Source organism: Centroberyx affinis, unplaced genomic scaffold (assembly GCF_046629955.1).
Source record: "Centroberyx affinis isolate AG114_WGS23_722 - 3 ecotype Tasmania unplaced genomic scaffold, CSIRO-AGI_Caff_v1 ptg004372l_1, whole genome shotgun sequence".
NCBI lineage: Eukaryota > Metazoa > Chordata > Actinopteri > Beryciformes > Berycidae > Centroberyx > Centroberyx affinis.
The window spans coordinates 74791-94411 of record NW_027282066.1 but is presented as its reverse complement, the minus strand read 5'-3'; the positions used below and the strand labels follow the sequence as shown (position 1 = coordinate 94411).

The window sequence follows — 19621 nt, the reverse complement described above, 5'->3', positions numbered from 1 at the left end:
GTCTATCTTCCTTTCTCTTCCTCTCTCCTTTCCTTTCATTCCTCCTCGTCCTTTTCTCTTCTCATTACCTATTTCATCTAATGCCATCTCTCATCACATCTCCTTCTATTTAATCTCCTTTTACCTCTTTCCCTCCTCACTCTAATATGTAAATGTGTTCTTGAAAATGTTTAAAACCCAGAATAGACTTTCCATTGATGTGATGTGAATGTACATTACTAGCAACTAAACTCAGGGTGGAGAGTAGAAAAACATTTCATAGGGAACCTAAACTTTTCACTACATTTCAAAGCAAATGTCCTGCATTAGAATTGTTGTGTAATCTGTTAAGAATACAATACATGAACCATTCTTGCTAGGACTAAGATTAAGTTGCGACTAAACGCTGATGACTTCCCTGTGCCTCTCCTTGTGTCAGGTTCGTGACGCGCTTCATCGACCTGGACGGCCTGACGTGCATCCTGAACTTCCTGAAGAGCATGGACTACGAGACCACCGAGTCTCAGATCCACACGTCTCTGATCGGCTGCATCAAGGCCCTGATGAACAACTCGCAGGGCCGCGCCCACGTGCTCTCTCACTCCGAGAGCATCAACATCATCGCCCAGAGCCTGGCCACGGAGAACATCAAGACCAAGGTGGCGGTGCTGGAGATCATGGGCGCCGTGTGCCTGGTTCCCGGCGGGCACAAGAAGATTCTAGAGGCCATGCTGCACTACCAGCGCTTCGCCTGCGAAAGGACTCGCTTCCAGGTGGGTGGGGACAAGAGAATGGAAGAGGTTTTACATTCTTAACAGATAGAGAAAACCATTTGAGAACATTTCCTTGAAGATATTTAACACCTGTAATGACTTGTCTCCCCTCAGACACTTCTAAACGACCTGGACCGGAGTACGGGGCGATACAGAGACGAGGTCAACCTAAAGACGGCCATCATGTCCTTTATTAACGCTGTGCTGAGTCAAGGCGCTGGAGAGGTGAACTGCACACATTACACAGTCTTTATGCTTCCTTGCACACCAGAAGGTCATCTTGTCAGTTTGGCCTCTTTACAGACACTCAGCGAAAACGCTCTCAAAGTCATCGCTTGCTGTCCTCTTTGTTTTTTTTTTAGGCCAGTTTGGAATTCCGCATCCATCTGCGATATGAGTTTCTGATGCTGGGGATTCAGCCTGTGATCGATAAGCTACGCTCTCATGAGAACTCCACGTTAGACAGGTGAGTTGGACCCCAGTACATGTTATCCCTGTTGTCTCAACTTTTACATCCATACATGCTTTATGTTATACATAGAAACACAGTTGATTCTTAACCAGAAAATACACCCTTACTCTTGGATCATTATCTCAGGTCCTACAGCCAGTCTTTCCACTTTTTCCATTTAATTTGAATGACATTATTAGAGGGAAAGACACATTCCTCTTTCCAGTGGGACACACAAGATCGACAAAATGTTCACTAACACAGACCAAACTGTCCTGAGAAAATATTTGACTGTGTACATTCATCAATATCTCCCCTAAAGACCTTTCCTGTCAGTTAAATAATGAATGGTCCATTATGTGAGGATTTTGTGAGAAAACATCATCTAATTTTACATGACTGGAGTGGGAAGTGTACCAGCTGGTGTTTGATGAGCTCAGTTTTTAACACATCCTGCTTACCTGAGGGACGTGTTTCCCTCCTGACATTGAGATTTACAGCCCCATTTTTGAAAGAGGTGAAATGATGTGAACTGTATTATCAAGTTCTCCCATCTGCTGGTATGATAAGCGCATCACATATGCAGGTGCCATCTCTAATCCTCTTCTTTTAATGTTTCCCTCTGGCGCTCAGGCATTTAGACTACTTTGAAATGCTGCGGAATGAGGATGAGCTGGCTTTGTCAAGACGTTTCGAGTCGGTAAGGAAAGAGAAATAATTTCCTGACCATACTCTTGTATTTATTAGTTACTATTTAATATTTTGCCCTGGTGACTGACAGGACTGTTGTTTCACTCATTCTGTTCCAGGTGCATATAGACACCAAAAGTGCCACCCAAGTTTTTGATCTGATCCGCAAGAAGATGAACCACACTGATGCTTACCCGCACTTTATGTCTGTCCTGCATCACTGTCTCCTCATGCCACGTAAGTCTTTATTATTGGACTACAAACTAATAAAACAATATTGCCGACATCACACAGAAATGCACAATTGCACAATTGCAAGTAGTCTGGGCAAGTATAAACATACCCAAATATAACAGCCAAGCAGTCTCTCAAGTAGTTTGTCTCCAACAAAAAACAAACAAAAACAGTCTAACATAGGCTACTATACCAAAAAGATAAGCATGTTGACTTTGTCCAGATTAAGTTGTGTGGGAATTAGATAAGTACATTCCCTGCCGTACTGAAAACTTACTCAGAGGCGGACCTGTTGCTGAGTTTTTTCTCTGAACATCAGTGGCAAGCGCTTTGCATTTGATCGTTGTATTTCCATTCTTTTATGCAAAGCTTGCATACAACCTGGTCCAAATCAGCTTGAGTTCCCACATCATCCGACTTAAAGCTGAAAAACCACCAAACAGCTGCAGTAATGTTTCTGTTTGGCACTTGCCATGTTTTTAATTTCCTTCTTGTTTAATGTGACCCCCCACAGTTGGTTTCCTGAGGGATTAAGAGTGTGATTAGCACTTCAGCCACAACTACTAGTGGCACTGTTATACACGACAAGACACAATAAATTGCAAGCATAATGTGGTATTTTGATATAAGGGGGAATGTAAATTATATCACAATACTAAATATATGATGTCTTCAACATTTTCAGATATCCCGGTACATGATAATATCGAGATGCTGCCATAACATGTGTATGTGTGCATGTTTTTAGCAGCAAGCTAAAAACAAGGAGGGAGGGAGGGAGGCCGATCCCTAGTCAACCCCAGTGTGGGAAACACAAACCACTTCAGACCAGCGAGCTAATGGGAGACTGTCAACCCCCCCCACTCACCCCGTGCCTCTGTGTTTCTCTTTTCAGACAAGAGAAGCGGCAACACGGTGCAGTACTGGCTGCTGCTGGACCGAATCGTCCAGCAGATGGTGTTGCAGAACGACAAAGGTCACGACCCCGACGTCACGCCACTGGAGAATTTTAACGTGAAGAACGTGGTTCGGATGTGAGTCCTCTAACTTCCCTTGAACAGAGTGGGAGATAAATGAGTAAACGGAACAGATTGCTTGCAGCTTCTTGCCTGCCAGACTGAAAAATGGAGAACAGTGTTGTCCGGTTTAATGAGAAGTTGAAAGCCGTATGTTCGACAGAGCCAGCTTCAAAATATCCTGCGTCCTATTTCTGAAGAATTAGCTGTCTGTCTTCTCCGATTTGTGCTTAGAAGTCACATACTTTTAATGATTAAAGACAATAGTCAACATCTGTCAATTCCTCCAGAGTTACAAGTGAAACCATCAGTCGTAAACAACAAATTACACCAGGAAACAATCTGTACTTTTTGGTCTGGCACTGTTGATATAGAAACTGTAGTTAATTATGTGTGTGTCATCCTCTCTCCAGGCTGGTCAATGAAAACGAGGTCAAACAATGGAAAGAGCAGGCAGAGAAAATGAGAAAAGGTGTGTATGACTATAAATTGTGACGTTACATATATCAGAATAAAAGTCTTTTAAAGGTGGTAACCAGTCAAAATCATGTTTTCCCGTACACTATCCAGTGTGATGAATATAGTTCACTGACCGACTTCCACTTGTCACAGAGCACCATGAGCTGCAGCAGAGGTTTGACAAGAAGGAACGCGAGTGTGACGCCAAGACCCAGGAGAAGGAGGACATGATGCAGACGCTCAACAAGATGAAAGAGAAGCTGGAGAAGGAGAGCAGCGAGCACAAGAATGTCAAACAGCAAGTGGCCGAACTCACCGTTCGACTGCACGAACTCAGCACCGTACGTTGGCCTTTACAGTCACTACTTCGCTTCATAATATAAAATAAAATTCGATTTGAAACTGTAGGAGAATCAAGACATTAACCAGTAGTGGTGATCCAGAGCAATAAAAGACATAAATATTAGGAGGGACACAAACCCCTCAAATAAAAAGGTTGTTTTACAGAAATGCTGTTTAAAAAAAGGTAGGAAATTGATTAGTACCTGAACATAACTCCATTTAAAAGTTCCCTCATGTTGTTTTCTGTCTCTCCAGAGACAGATTGCTGTTGTTCCCGGTGGCCCCCCCCTCGCCCCCGGCCCCCCCGGTGGCCCTCTCCCTCCTCCCCCTCCACCATCCTTTGCAGGCATGCCCCCTCCTCCTCCGCCACCTCCCGGGGGCATGATGCCTCCTCCACCACCCCCGCCGCCTCCTCCGGGTGGCCCCCCACCTCCTCCCGGGCGCCCGCCCATCGGAGGGATCCCTCCACCGCCAGGGGCACCCCTGGGACCGGCTCTGAAGAAGAAGAACATTCCCCAGCCATCCAATCCGCTCAAGTCCTTCAACTGGGCCAAATTAGCTGAGGTGAGAGCAGTCGGTACACAAGAATATAGAGAAACATGAGACGGGATGCTGAATTGTGATGTTCTGATGCAGCATGTTAAAATATATCGTATAAAATGTATTCTCTCCTACTCAGAATAAACTGGAGGGAACTGTTTGGACGGAGGTGGACGATGGCAAGGTTTTCAAAATCCTGGATCTGGAGGACATTGAGAAGACCTTCTCAGCCTACCAAAGACAGCAGGTACTGGGCCGAGCAGCTGTTCATCTCTCCATCTCACCCGCTGTCGCCCTCTAGAGGCAGAGAGGGCTGGGGTGGGGGTGGGGGTGGGGGTGATGGGGGTGGGGGCATCAACTGGCTTTCAGTGTCTGTTATAGACTTGGGTTGTGTACAAATTGTCTACAAAATCTCCTCTTTTGTAACTTTTGATCACTCCTTTTGGTCCTGAAATCCTTTTTCAGCTCACCAGCTTATCAATGAATAAATAATGATGAATGATACATTTCAGTTAAGTGGTAGGAAGAAATAGCCAGTAGATGGATTTGTATGCTGATTTATGTTAGATGTAAAACATTCATGCTTGTATCATCTTTAATGCCATCTCACATTTGAATGGAATGCCATTTTTGCAGTTGCGCTCTTTGTTGTAGTTTGGATGATTCTACTATATATGGTATAGAAAATGCATGAGTGAGCCGGAATGAGATATTTACTGCTAGTGGCTTCAATTTGCAATTAATTCAGTCACTGAATATTCACAATCATTAAGTAATGCTAAAACACAGTTGAACAGAAGAGAACGAGCCTGGCTTCTCACACTGAAGATGCAAAAAAGTACATAATGTCATCAGGCCAATGCAGGATCTACTCAAGATTTTCAGTCTGATCCAGTTTTGTAAGAGCAGTGTCTTTGTTACAGCTCCAATTTGTTTAAAGAAAAATATTATCAGTACTCAAACACAATCTGAAAGCACATTCAAGACCAATCATAAGATCTGAAATGTAATTCAATAATGCCTTGTACTAAATTAGATCCTCAGCGTTGGCCTGATGATTTCGACACCTACAGTATATAGAGAGATGACAAACTGAAACTAGTACACTTGACCAGCTGTGTCCTTGTATGCACAGCATGTAAACCATAAGCACTTACTGATCAACAAGCACGGCAGATGGCAGTGCCACCAGACAACTACTCATGTCACCACTCCTCACTTCATCACTTACTGTTCCACCGTCACCAAAGTGCTGAATGAGCTTGTTTTTTTTTTGCTGTTTGTTTTTATTGGCTGCATTCACGTAACTGCTTTACTTAATTCTAATGAGTGCTTACATCTTCCTTGCTTCTTGCCTGCAATTTAGGACTTCTTTATGGTCAATAACAGCAAACAGGTGAGTGCACTTACAGTATACAACCTTGTCACAGTCACTCTTCATGGATTCGATTAGACTTTACAATTGGTTTTACTCTGGTAGACAAGTCCTATACTATGATTTTAGCTGTATGTTTCCTCTCAGAAAGTGAATAGGTTGCCTTGACTGAAGAATCGTCTCTGCTCTGTTACATTAATGTAAACTATACATTAACTAGTTTCCGACAGAATATACAACCTTTGAGACTTTTGTTCAGTCACTGGCCTTTCATGTTAGCTTTCCCACATGTCCTGTTTGCTTGTACTTATGAATGTGATGACCTTTCCTGTGTGACTGTAGTCTGAGCCTTTGTGTTGTGTCTTCAATTCATGTTTGGGATGTTGGGGCGTGTGTCGGTCCATCTGCAGTGTTGTTGGCCCCTTGGTTCTGTGTGTGTGTCTGTAGGTGTGTGTGCATGTGTGGGTGTGGGTGTAACCAAAACAAAGTGGTACAGGCGAAAACAGCCCCTTGCACTCTAACCCTCCTATGTATGACTCTGCTCACAGAAAGAGGCAGAGGACGACTCGCTGAGCTCCAAAAAAGTCAAGGAGCTCTCGGTCATTGATGGCCGTCGAGCTCAAAACTGCAACATCCTCCTGTCACGGTATGTGTACTGCATCATAACCCCCGTAAAAAAACAGAATGACATAACTATACGGTTACAAAGCCATTGTACAAGTTAATCTTATACCACAGTGTACGTTTATTATTTTGTTTTTCCTCAATGTTGAATAGTCGCTGGGTTTTTGGTTGTCATGGTACTTAATATTATCCCGTCCTTAACTAGTCCCTTCCCTGAAAAAATTGAGAGATTTGTGGTGATGTGATGGATTTTATTCTGATTAGAGCAGCTGCTGTTTGAAGCGAGTAATCTTGAATTAAAATTACTAATTGGTTAATGGAGCAGAGATGAAATCTTGCTGATGTTTTTTGTTCATGTAACAGATGCTATACATTTTGATGACCGAATGTTCCTGAACATACCATGCATTATTGATATAGCTATTGAAGGTATTTGTCTGGACGTTTCCATCTCATATGATGTGTATTGTAGGCTGAAGCTCTCCAATGAGGAGATGAAGAGAGCCATCCTAACCATGGACGAACAGGAGGACTTACCCAAAGATATGCTGGAGCAGGTACGACATCCGGTCTCCTGCAAGAGTTAATCCCTCCTGTTTTCCCCCCTGTGGACGCATGAATAGATCCTGGAGAATCAAATGTGCTTTCATTTTAGTGATTGGGATGGCGCTTTGAAGATTATGCCACCATCCACTAAAAATGACTGTAGAGCAAATTGATGCATAAAAGCCTTACCTTTAGCACTTAGTTTTCATAGCCACTGCAAAACATTTATGCTAGGTACTGTACATCCGTATGTGCTGTAACTCTCATAACAATATATTGCTTATTTTGTAAATGTTAAGGAGAGTTGGCTGTCCACTCATTGCTTTTATTGCTTTTTTCTGTAATAACAGTGAAGAGACAAACAGTGAAATGCAACGGCACATTAGCAGAGATTCAGATCTATTCAGACACAAGTATATGAAAGAGTGCATTAGTAGACTGAGCCAGCATGATAAACCCTTGTGCCGTTTTTAACGGTGACAAGTACAGCTGAATGACTGTGGATTGTTTAAAGTAATGAGTCTTTCCCCATCCTTAAGATGCTGAAGTTTGTCCCAGAGAAGAGCGATGTGGATCTCCTGGAGGAGCACAAGCATGAGCTGGACCGCATGGCAAAACCTGACCGCTTCCTGTATGAGATGAGCAGGTACTGTACTCACACAGCGAATGTGTTTCTGTCGAGTGCGACCCTTTGTATTCAGTACTAAACAGGTAGTACACTCATGCATGACAGCTTCAGGTCAGTGCAGCACAGTTCAGATCGGCTCTGCTGTGAAACAATAGCCATTGTGTCCTTTCCCTCATAGCAGATAAATCAGATGACATGTGGGTTTCTACTTAGCAAGGAACAATGGATGTTTTTGCAACTCACCATTGTTTCTAAATGGAATTGCTGAATAAAGATCGTTAGTCATGTAATAACTGTGTTTGTGTAACACTTTTCTCAATATATTTGACTCCCAACAAATGAAATAACATTACTACAGCATAGTGATAGCAGTTTTGTCTTAAAGAAGTTAGTTTGCTCATGTTTAGTCACTTTACTTTAGGACAGAATACATTGGAGGGAAAATGTCATCATGGTTTTCATCAGCTACAGAGTCAATGGCTCATAGACTGAAAACATCACAGTACAACAAAACCCTGCCAAAAATAAACATGTCATCACCACAGCTGTAATTTTATATGTGCCATGTTAGTAGGCGATTCACTTTGTGGATTTGCCTGTTTATAATTTAATATTTTTCTATTTCTGTTCTCTAACATGCCTTTTCCATTCCCCCTGCAGAATAAACCACTACCAGCAGAGGCTACAGTCTTTGTACTTCAAAAAGAAGTTTGCAGAGAGGATAGCTGAAATCAAACCCAAAGTTGAAGGTGAGAGAAGTATTGAATAAATTAAATTAGTCCCACATGCACCATAATGTTGTGATTTTGGAGATGATTTATGTCTTCTTCTATAGGCTTCTCTTAATATAGACCAAATTTTATTATATCTAACATAGAAAGCCATTTATTTTCAGTAAGTTAAGCATTCTCTGTCAAGGAATCAATACAGCCATTCCTGATGGCCTCAAAAGTTTTTCTATATTTTGTGTTCTCACCATTTTGAATTTGATATGGAAATGGTTTGCCAATTCCTTCCTAAAGACCGATTAGTTGCAACTCAAAAGATAGAGTCAGGTGCTATGATTCCACTGGAAATGTTAATTTCTCTTTTGTTTGCTTCCCTCTCCTCTCTCAGCTCTGACCAGGGCTTCTAAGGAGATTTTACACAGTAAAAACCTGAAGCAGCTGTTGGAGGTGGTGCTGGCCTTCGGAAACTACATGAACAAGGGTCAAAGGGGCAACGCGTACGGCTTCAAGGTGTCTTCACTCAACAAGATCGCTGATACCAAATCCAGTATCGACAAGTAAGAACACTTTTAATCGTCAAATTACAACTTTGCAGGCAGTAACACCCAAAAAATGACATCGGACATCAAAATCACATCTGGAATTGGGAATTTGGTGTTGATAAAACTCCATATTGTCATCCATTCGTGACTTGCTGCTGTTATTTGCAGGAACGTCACTCTCCTTCACTACCTGATCACCATCCTGGAGAAGAAGTACCCCAAAGTCCTGATGTTCCAGGAGGACCTGCAAAATGTTTCAGAGGCAGCCAAAGTCAAGTAGGTGGAGCGGCGGAGATCCTGCTGCCTGTCTTTGGATTACTTCTCTTTTTTTGCCCTAAAAATAATGATAATAATACTAAACTTTATTTATTTAGCACCTTTCTTAACAAGGTTGTAAGGTGCTTTACAATAAAATAAAATAAAAACAGTAAAAAGAAACATCCTTTCCATCCTGTATTCAACAATTCAACCATTATCCCTTTCAACCATTATTTCCTTTCACTGCAGCATGACTGAGATGGAAAAGGACATCAATAACCTGCGCAGCGGCTTGAAAAGCGTCGAGAGTGTGAGTCACAAGGAGGCCGGCGCTTAATGTTACATTACAATTAATTGATAAATCTCATGTATTAATCATTCATTTGTACAATGTTTATTCTTGGTCTGCGGTGACATAGCTCTCCTTTCACATCTCCTTCAATTTCCCCTCTCCTCTGATTCCCTTTTCCCTCTCAGGAGCTGGAATACCAGAAGAAGCGGCCGCAGGAGGTGGGTGACAAGTTTGTGTCGGTGGTGAGCCAGTTCATCACCGTGGCCAGCTTCAGTTTCTCCGATGTGGAGGACTCTCTCACCGAGGCCAAAGAACTGGTAAGTCAGTATGGCAGTGTGGAGTGTGTGTGGTTTGTTTCCGCCAGAGTGTGTGTATCTGTTCAAGCAGGCAGGATGGCATACAGTTACTCCTAGACACGTACACTGAAAGCTTGTAGCCTCTCATAGCCGCATGTTGTTTTTTTTTTTTTTTTCTTGCTGGTGTATGTTACAGTGATCATTGGTAACCACAGAACCTCCTGACTCTCTGAACAGCTCCTTGCATCTTTTGTGTGTGTGTGTGTGTGTGTGTGTGTGTGTGTGTGTAATAAAAGGCAGCACAAGCCTACAGCGTTAGGTGGCACTAATCCCCATCATCACATACAAAGGAACATTTGAATGCACTGACAGAAAAACATCAGATGTGATTGATTGCAAGTGGTGTGTACTTTTTAAATGCTTTTTTTTTTTTTGCTCAACTTAAAGTTTGCGTGTCACGGACAGAGTTGCCGTTAACATACACATCTTTGAAGGTATATTTTCTCAGCATGATCTCACATCTGGCCCTTCTCCTTTTTAACTCGCTGTGCAAAATAAGCAACAAACACGCTGCCTTAATTTGGGCCCCTGGCTCCAGTCTCCGGCCTCAGCTGTAATCAGTAGCCGGTCAAATCTAGGTTAACACGGGCTTCAAAGCCCGACCACTGGTAGCCTGCTCTGATTTCAAAGAGCTAAGACCTAATGAGTCTCCTGTAAAACGGTCAAAGATTGAGTAAAACATGGCTCTACTGTGTACCGTTGTAAATCTAATCCCACGCTCCCCTCCCCGTTCGCGCCCCCCCCCCCCCCCTGTGGTCCCACAGTTCCTGAGGGCAGTAAAGCACTTCGGGGAGGATGCCAGTAAGATGCAGCCAGATGAGTTCTTCGGCATCTTTGACCAGTTCCTCCAGTCGTTTGGCGAGGCGCAGCAGGAGAACGAGAACATGCGGAAACGCAAGGAAGAGGAGGAGCGCCGGGCCAGAATGGAAGCTCAGGTATGTGATCCTGCCCCGTTTCCAGATGATGGTATAAACTTTGGGCTTTTTTTTTTTTTTTGGCTCATGAAACAAAAATGGTCACTGTCAATTAAAATAAACAATCCCAGCTCTCTTCAATTCATTTCAGTTGATGGAGCATAATCTGAATACAATACAATGATCTTTCTTTCCCTCCTTCACTGTGTTACGTAGCTGAAAGAGCAGAGGGAGAAAGAGCGGAAGGCGCGGAAAGCCAAGGCGAACGGCGAGGACGACGGCGGCGAGTTTGACGACCTGGTGTCAGCGCTGCGATCGGGCGAGGTCTTCGACAAGGACCTGTCCAAGATGAAACGCAACCGCAAGCGCATCAACAACCAGACCACAGACTCAGGCAGAGAGCGGCCGGTCACAAAGCTCAACTTCTAAGCGAGGGGTTCGACTTCACTATCCCGTTTCTTCAGTTCAGCCGTGCTCGCCCCCCCCCGCCCCCTCCTGCCCCCTCCGCTCAGATCATCACATCAATAGAGTTTCTCCTTTCCCTCTGGGTCGGACTGACACACACATTCCACAGCACCCTCCTCCATCCCCACCCCGCTTCAGTAAACCACGGCCTTGCCCCCATAGCTGCAGAACCACTGAAAACATACTTTACACCTTTCATCCTCTGACTTTTTGATGTTAAATGGAGCAGAAGCCAAACGCTGTTAGATACGACCAAATAAGATAATTCCAGATGGGAGAGCGGAGCCTCTGAATGAAAAGCTTAATTGAAATTCTGGTGCAAGAGCAGGATGTCGCTCCTGCTGGGTGAGCCTCACCCTTCTTCCTTGTAGAGCGAGTGCTGGAGAAAGTTTTCCTCCAGAGCTAAAAAAAAAAATGCTCACAGTTGTTTGATAGGAATCGTTCTGTGCTGTTTTTGTATGGCAGAATCCACGCACAGACTGACATGTGCAGCTAAAAGACTTCTTCAGGGCTTGATGTTCGATCCAAACAGGAAGATGATTTCATTTAAAAAAACAAGGGGCCATTTTGTAAGGAATGATTTGATAGATTGACGGGTGGTGCTTTCACACCCCTGAACTGTCCCAGTGATTTTTGGAGAAAGACTGAATCCGACGTTCCCCTGGACACTGTCGTTCCCTTGCAATGAAAACCATCCCAGGACTGAGATGGCGTTGTTGTTGTTGGATAAAAGCGGTTTTAATTGCAAGTGACGACGCTCAGCAGGAGCCCTTTTTTTTCTATTCAGCATTATTGACATGCAGCATTTATGTATCTGATCACTGTATGTTTTTTTGAACTTTTTTTTCCTGTTAAGAGCTGGCCTTAACTCTGTTGATTTTAATTGTTGAGTGGGTACTCTTGAGGCCTGGGCCTAATCTGCAATTTCTCAACAAGTGTGGACACTCGTGTCATAGATTACCTATATCTATATATAAGGTTGCGTGCTTGTTACACATGCACACATAAATTCGTAATTACTATGCTAAATGTCATTAAAACCATACCCAGTCAATGCAATACACCTGCTCTTCCCCTACGATGGGAGTGCCCTCCTTTTAAGTTTTTATTGGATAGTTGAAATATGTTACCTGCATATTGGCTGGATTTACACTGCCAAAAAAAAAAAGAAAGAAAAAAAAAAGATCTTAAACCCTTTGTGATCCACATCTGATGTTTTCATTGTTGGAGAAACCATCAGATCTGGACAACATACAGTATGATTTTATTTTCCCCCTGTGTAAATCCATCCAGTGTGAGACGCTTCCATTGGACTTTTATAATTTAAATATTGCCTTCCATTGTATGATGACCTGAGGTTAATAAATGGGAGAAAACAAGTTTGGGTTTTTTTGTTTATTAAGTTAATAGGCCTCTTAACTGCATAATCTTAACATGAAGCTGTTGAATGAATTCATATAGAGCCTTTACTTACTGAAGGGTTACTGAGTTGGTTTTTAAAGTGTTATATTGACTCCTGAAGGTCTGTGTGTGTTCCCAAACTCTTTGACCTTATCCTTACCAAACCAGGTCAAACCCTGCAAACTTCAAGGAGCCTGTGTTGGCAACCGGACTCTTAGCTCCTTCTAGTGGTCAATACCTGCTATTGCACAAGATCCTTGACTACCAGTGTGATGCTGCTGCTGTACAGGTGCTCTGCTCTCCAAGAGTTCTCTTCAGAGTCTTCAGAGTTGGCCCGCTTAAGTTAAACACAAGATCCATCAGGTAGGACAAGAAATGTTGATACTCAGACCTGTGCTGCACACATCCTCAAGTGTGCACCTTGGTAACATATCAATACTCAAACTGCTCTTTAAATTCCCTCTAAAAGCTCTCATCTTTAACATAATGAAAACAAAGAGGTTAATTTGCCATTATATTAAGATTGCATATAGACCAATCCATATGCAAGATGTGATTTGCAACATCTGAACTAATATTTGGCTAACTGTTTACATGTCATACAAACACTCTACTACACTGGTCCATAGTTTATTTAGGATTATCATTTGAGGTCATATGTTATAGTACAATGAACAGAATATTTTAGTTAGCCTAGGTTTGCTTTATCATTGCCTTTAATTAGGTTAGATGTTGTTTCTGCATTGTAGTAGGCTTTTGAAAAAAGATAAAAGATGGTTATACCTGTTGGTGTGTTCAGATTATTGCCAGTACATGGATGCAGGTATAATGATGAACTGTGCATATCACCTGCCAACCCACAGAAGAATCAATGAAATGTGGAATACATCTTTAAGTGAATCTCTACAAATTGTCAGTTAACACTGTTATTCTTGACTTAAAAAAAACGTAAACGCTTATGTTCAAAACATTTTTGACATTTCCTGACCTAAAGTTGAGAAACACAGGCTGTAATTCAGGCTCATTTCAGGAGAAACCCGTGTGTGAGCTTGTCATCTGCCTCCTGCACAAAGCGTGAAACGCCGGTGTAGAAAGCTCTGCCAGCAACCTCCACCACCACCGCCTTGAAGTCTCCACACCGGGTCTCCTGCACAGAGGAAAACACACAAGAAAGTTCCTCAGTGAACGTTAAGTTTCATCACAGCATGGGATAGACTACAATAAGACAGTTAGGGCGAACGTTTTTGTTTATTCCAAAAACTACCCGAGGCACATGGACATCACTAAAATACTGATACTTACCATTACTGACACACTGTTTCAGACCTGTTGCTCTATAGAAGCACACAAGATAAACTGCTCAAGATGGGGAATTACAAAGAGTCATCTGTCTTTTGAACATACAAAGTCTATAAGGCCGACTTGCCCTCCTCTACTAGTGAGTGAAGCCCACATCTAGATGCTAATTTGTAGGCTTAACACTGCTTATGTCTAATTTGTTGAGGAGGAGGACACATTCTGGTTACTAATATAATGTGAATCCTGTTTATATGGCAAGTCCATACAGATATTCTCAGAGTTCAGAATTTTTAACACTGACAGAAGTGTCTTAAGCCAAACCAAACACACATTTGACATGTATTTTGACTCTCAACAAGCCAAGACATAATGGAGATTATCTCTAACTGCTCCTGACCTTTGGTTAATGACACATTTTGACCGTGACTCTCAACCCACGAGGCCTTTCAACTCCTACCATCTTATCAGCACACGTGGTCTGACTGCCTGGTCTAACTTCGTTCTCCTTTTCTCTGAGTTCTCTGAGTAAACATCTAATGTGACACAGTGTCCCTGATGACCTGAAAGAAGAGTGAACTGCTACCTCAACAGCTTTTCCTGTGAACTGGGAACCAGTAGCCCCGCTCTGAAACGTCCTGGTCTGGTTGAGCTGGAGGAGACCTTTGTGATACTGAAGAGCCACCCGGGCTGTAACACCAGAACCGGTGGGGCTTCGGTCCACCTGCAAAGATATAATTTAAACCGCTTCATTATTAACATTTTTCTCTATATCTGACACCCCGACAAACTAGGTAACAAAATTCACAGATTCATGCAGTTGTTTTATTAAGGCATCTTTTATAGTGCACAATTTTCCAATGTGACATTTTTTGATATGTTTAGGCCAAAAGTTGATTTTCTATGGCATTTGTAATTAATGGACATGGTTTGGGGTCATTCCTTCATTCATTTACTGACATATTCAGACTGGTCCAGACTAGTGCTGACATCTTCATTCTCGTCACTGCTGCTCTGAGGAACAAATGCTGCCATGTAAACCACGAATAAGAAGTCACCATATCAAAAAAACCTCAAGCACAAGACGACCATTGTTAAAGGAAACCAGGCCCGGATCATTTCACTGTGGGCTAAACCTGGAAAACCCCTCCATTATCCATCACAAGGGGCTGAAAATTAGAGGGTTTTTTTGTTCTAGAGTAAATCCAGATGAGCCTCTTCAAAGCATGAAGTGACTAGCTGGCACTGACTCAGGACCGCAGATAGTAAAGTACCTGAGCTTCTGCGAACACACACATGTTGGCCGTGGGATCAGAGGAGTAAGCGTCTTTGCCGTCTGTGAGGATGGTGCCATACAGGAAGGCCAGGTCATCGCTGGTTGGGTGGTGCAGCTTCACCTAGACAAGGATCAAGAATGAGAAAACAAACGGCAAATCAAGATACTTGGGTGACACCATATTGCTGAGACTTTTTTTTCTCCGTTCTTCATGTGCTGTGAGTTGTACAACATGGAATCCCTCACTTGAGATTTGACAGCGTCGGTCACTGCAGTGGCTGCATCCACCAGGTCCCGGGTCCTGGACTTGGTCACATCCAGGCCAAACCTCTGGGCGCTGACGAAGGCGTAGAACGCTCCTCCGTAGCTGATGTCGACCACGACGTCACCGAAGCCTTCCACTGTCACTGTCACATCTGAACAAGAATCAGAGTTAGTCCTGCAGAATGAACTCAACACCCTGGCAGTGCTGTTAGTAACACTTGGTGCTTGATGTATTGGTTCTTGTGGTTGTGAATAAGGCGTATCGTGTTTCTATTGGGAGAAATTCAAACTGAGCGCTCTACCTGTAGCAAATGCAAACGCCGGCACGCTGTGAAACCTTACTCCTCCTGTTTTACCATCTGAATACTCAACAAAAGCCTTGACCAGACCGCAGGGACAATGTATGTTCACTTGTGTCTCGGGGGACCGCGGCTCCTTGATGAGCTTGTAGTCCACGGCGAAGCGGCCCAGCGCGATGACGGCGTGTCCGCACATGGTGCTGTAGCCCTCGTTGTGCATGAACAGCACCCCCAGGTGGGCCTCGGGCTCCTCGCTGGTGACGATCAGGGCTCCGTACATGTCGTAGTGCCCGCGCGGCTCCAGCATCAGCACGCGCCTCAGGTGGTCCAGGTGCTCTCTGACGTAGCGGCGCTTGGACAGCACGCCGTCGCCCCGGACCTCCGGGTATCCGCTGAGGATGATCCGCAAAGGCTCTCCGCCGGTGTGCATGTCCACCACAGACAGCTCACCGCCCTCGTGGGGTGGAAGCTGCATCTCCATCTGCGTGCAGTAAAATAAAAACATTGTTTTGAGCCAACATACAGACACATTTTCATTACGTCCCTATATACAATTCACCAGTCTAGTCTAGTCTTGTTTATTTATATAGCCCTTTATCAGTCAAGTCTCAAAGGGCTTTACATACCATCATATACCACACATATACTGTACATACTATATACACACATCATATACATCCTATACTAGGTCATATACATCTGTTTGGCCTGTCTACTGTCACCTAAGTAACAGAATTTGTGATACTATCCTATTAGGGTTGCCAGATGAAGAACTTCGCAAAACTAGGAAATATATAATAGGTCTAGCCTTTATTAAGGTCCAGAAGCAAATCAGTATCAGCAATATTATTCTGGCAACTCATATTTATTACAGACAGTCAGCACATCAAGAGACTTTGGGATATTAAGCCTGATTTATTATTACAATTATTATAAGCCATGAAAGGCCAAGTGATTTTAGAATAGTGTAAACCTCTTACTATAAAGTGTGGCTTAATGCTTTCATACAATGGCAGTATCACAGTATTGTATGGTTAAATTATACTGGGCCACTGAAAAAACAACTAATTTATAACTACAAACTCATATCTTTTAAAACCAATTATTTCTATCCTGGTCCGAAGGGATTTTGACCTTGAAATACCAGTCCAATACATTAAATACTTCCATTACTACAATTTTGAAGGCTGAGATAGTGATCAATTGCACGTTTGTACGGAAGAGGATTAGGGCCACATGTGAAAAATGTATTTGAGTTCTGACTTTAAAGTCAGAATTCTGAGAATAAAGTCAGAATTCTGAGTTTATTCTCAGAATTCTGACTTTAAACTCAGAACTCAAATACATTTTTCACATGTGGCCCTAATCCTCTTCCGTACGTTTGTAACCTCATATGAAGGCTGAATCATTTTGAGCCACCAGCAGGCTATGACAGATTTCCAATAAGGGAGACCCAAGCACTCATAGGTCCCAATTAGGTCATATTGTTGTGCGCATGACTGTAAATTTGTGATGTGACATCCATGGTTAAATCATTATGGGGCACTAATACCACAAATGTCAGACTGATAACAGACTTCTACTATCTATGACAGAACTATTCATATATAACATTATTTAAATGAACGATGTTAAAATATGTTATTCTACAGAGCTGACGTGTACGGAATTATGTGTTTAGTATTTAATTTTCTTTGATTTTCCCTTAACTCGCCAGCTAGAAGCTGCGAAAGGCCAGAGTTACATTACTGCGGTGAGCGTCGTTTGAAGAAAGGATTATATTTTACCTGACTCAGCTTTTGTCGGTAGTTTGTTTGTGTTCAAGTTTCTGCAACTTTCTGCACTTCGCTGCACCTTTCTTCTTTCTTCTGTGCGGCAGACGTATTTCACTTCGCAAAAGACCTAAACAGCGCCATCTTCTGTTCAGGAGGGCTGTTATACATGGTTTTTGTTATTTCAACGTGTAGGCCTAGATTTGTGGAATTTGCATGTTCTACTTGAAATGGAAAAAGCTGAAATTAATTTGTAAACTGCTGTTTTCATATCAGCATCAAGAATAATATAGCTCTACATGAATTATTAAAACATTCTGCATGTTGTATAACACACTGTAACATGGGCTTTCAGTGTTTTTTGTTTTTTTTATTTGGACACCATACAGTCATTATTTTAGACCCATATTTCTAAGTAAAAGATAAAGGTTTATCACACTATCACTGAATAAATACTGGATCTTAGGTTGCATGTGTGTAACAGAGGAGACAAAACAACAGCTGGTGAGCAGGCATCATTCTTCATTATTCATTTCATTGACAGGTTCCCTAGATGCATGCAAGGTTATTACACATCTAATATAAAATAGGCTGACAGTCACATGCTTCCATCCTTACAGTTTATACAAATGTGAATCACAGCCACACAAAACTGGTCATGAGTAAAAACCCTCACCTCATTCTGTTTGTACATCCTTCTTTCCATTTTTCACCCAAACAGTATAAACAAATAAAAGTGTTTGTATCAGCCAGTACAGTACATCTCTGTTCAGATTTGCATAGTAGTGTGAAGTAACCCATCATTTAAAAACTTCTGTGGCCCCTAAACCTCATATGCATTACTGTTCTCACTATACAGTAGACAAAGCTAAAAGTCAATGTTTAACATAACACATCTACTAAAATCAAGTCAAAATCAACTTGCTATGGGTTGGAGAATTATACCTGAGCAAAAAATAATACAGTTGATAAGAAGTGTGTTGATATGACCCGCTGCAGAGCTTAACATAATGTTCAGGTCGGTTTAAATGAGTGAAATATTCCTACCTTGTTTCAGAGAAATTAACTTCTTTCACAAGCAAATATTGAGATGATGATTTACAATAAAAATAACTTGTGTTGTCATTTCTATTATTAGATTGCCATTATTGCATTCCTACTCCTATTTTACATGCACATGGAAATGAAGCTCAAACACAGTTCAGACAGTTTCTAAATGGTTCACAAAGAAATAACATTTTTAACATAACATTTTAGTCATTCCTCAGTCCTGTCATTTCAAATCCTGACCTTGTATATGCAATATGTTCTGTACTATTCATCTGAATTACAATGCTTTGTAAAAGGGGAAACACATCGGCAGCTTTAACATTTATCATATTATGGAGCATCTGCTCAATGACCAGTGTTAACAGTTGATAGCGATGCTGCCTCATCAAAACAAATAAGTATCCATTTTGGAAGTAGGCGCTCTTTTAAAAATGTAAGGCACACATTTAATTACCTGACAACTGATTCCTCTTAGTGCGGTCACTACTATCACTTCAGTTTGGGTGGGCAGCAACATGTTGGCAAACTGTAGAGTCTAACTATTCCTACAAAATGAGATAAAGGGAGATGTAACATATGGGGAGTGCATGCAGAGTTCAGTGTGAGAGTTCGCTAAGCTACAGTCTTTCCAAAATAAAGAATCATATCCAAGCTCGTAGCTGCACACATGCTTTGTCTAGCAGGACCAGTGACCACTTCCAAAAAGTGAAAGTTATGAAGCTATGAAAGTTATGGCAGGTGCTTCTCCTTGCATAACTTTCTGGCCGGGTGTGCTGCCAAAAACTACAAACTGACTTCCAAAAAAATCCATGAAGAACATGGAGATGACAGTTCCAAAAAGATTTAAGGAAAGACTTTTATTGATGGTCCCATCAGACTATCATGTTTCAACTCTTCATCAGAGCGCCGTGCACATGATACCTAGCCAGGTTTTTATGATGTGAAAAATTGCATATTTCCTGCACATCGGTGTGGGTGTTTTTCATTGTTTGAGTGTTGCCGCTCTTACATTCTTCATGGATTTTTTTGGCATTCTCAAGAACTGAAGCCT

At 42.3% G+C, this 19621-nt stretch overlaps 2 protein-coding genes across 4 annotated transcripts in view; one reads left to right on the top strand and one right to left on the bottom strand.

The window, feature by feature from the left end:
• LOC139664779 (disheveled-associated activator of morphogenesis 1-like) overlaps positions 1-12578 on the top strand; it is a 46606-nt gene extending 34028 nt beyond the window's left edge. For 2 of the 3 annotated variants that reach the window (XM_071543729.1, XM_071543730.1), the window contains exons 6-26: positions 419-752; positions 867-977; positions 1115-1218; positions 1837-1903; positions 2013-2130; positions 3023-3161; positions 3557-3615; positions 3756-3943; positions 4200-4508; positions 4624-4731; positions 5851-5880; positions 6408-6505; positions 6956-7040; positions 7569-7675; positions 8318-8406; positions 8774-8942; positions 9096-9203; positions 9435-9495; positions 9663-9794; positions 10598-10768; positions 10964-12578. In XM_071543729.1, coding sequence (XP_071399830.1) covers positions 419-752; positions 867-977; positions 1115-1218; positions 1837-1903; positions 2013-2130; positions 3023-3161; positions 3557-3615; positions 3756-3943; positions 4200-4508; positions 4624-4731; positions 5851-5880; positions 6408-6505; positions 6956-7040; positions 7569-7675; positions 8318-8406; positions 8774-8942; positions 9096-9203; positions 9435-9495; positions 9663-9794; positions 10598-10768; positions 10964-11176 — 2800 coding nt within the window. In that variant the 3' untranslated portion in view covers positions 11177-12578. The remainder of the gene's footprint in view (positions 1-418; positions 753-866; positions 978-1114; positions 1219-1836; positions 1904-2012; positions 2131-3022; positions 3162-3556; positions 3616-3755; positions 3944-4199; positions 4509-4623; positions 4732-5850; positions 5881-6407; positions 6506-6955; positions 7041-7568; positions 7676-8317; positions 8407-8773; positions 8943-9095; positions 9204-9434; positions 9496-9662; positions 9795-10597; positions 10769-10963) is intronic. The other variant, XM_071543731.1, reaches the window with a different exon arrangement.
• A 692-nt stretch (positions 12579-13270) lies between these two features.
• Positions 13271-17580, bottom strand: LOC139664790 (trans-L-3-hydroxyproline dehydratase). The gene is made up of 6 exons (XM_071543747.1): positions 17536-17580; positions 15752-16229; positions 15432-15601; positions 15184-15306; positions 14496-14633; positions 13271-13760 (listed from the first exon to the last, which is right to left on the bottom strand). The coding sequence occupies exons 2-6, from the start codon at positions 16227-16229 to the stop codon at positions 13635-13637; spliced, it is 1035 nt and encodes a 344-aa protein (XP_071399848.1). The 5' UTR covers positions 17536-17580; the 3' UTR covers positions 13271-13634.
• Positions 17581-19621: the final 2041 nt, after the last annotated feature.

Bases quoted from the DNA above. Each gene is read 5' to 3' on its own strand.
- LOC139664790 (XM_071543747.1), bottom strand. From the start codon at position 16,229: ATGGAGATGCAGCTTCCACCCCACGAGGGCGGTGAGCTGTCTGTGGTG. The intron at 15,602-15,751 runs GTAGAGCGCTCA...ATTCTTGTTCAG, and splicing joins GGCGTTTGCATTTGCTACAG to ATGTGACAGTGACAGTGGAA. The intron at 14,634-15,183 runs GTACTTTACTAT...ATATCTTTGCAG, and splicing joins GTGTGTTCGCAGAAGCTCAG to GTGGACCGAAGCCCCACCGG.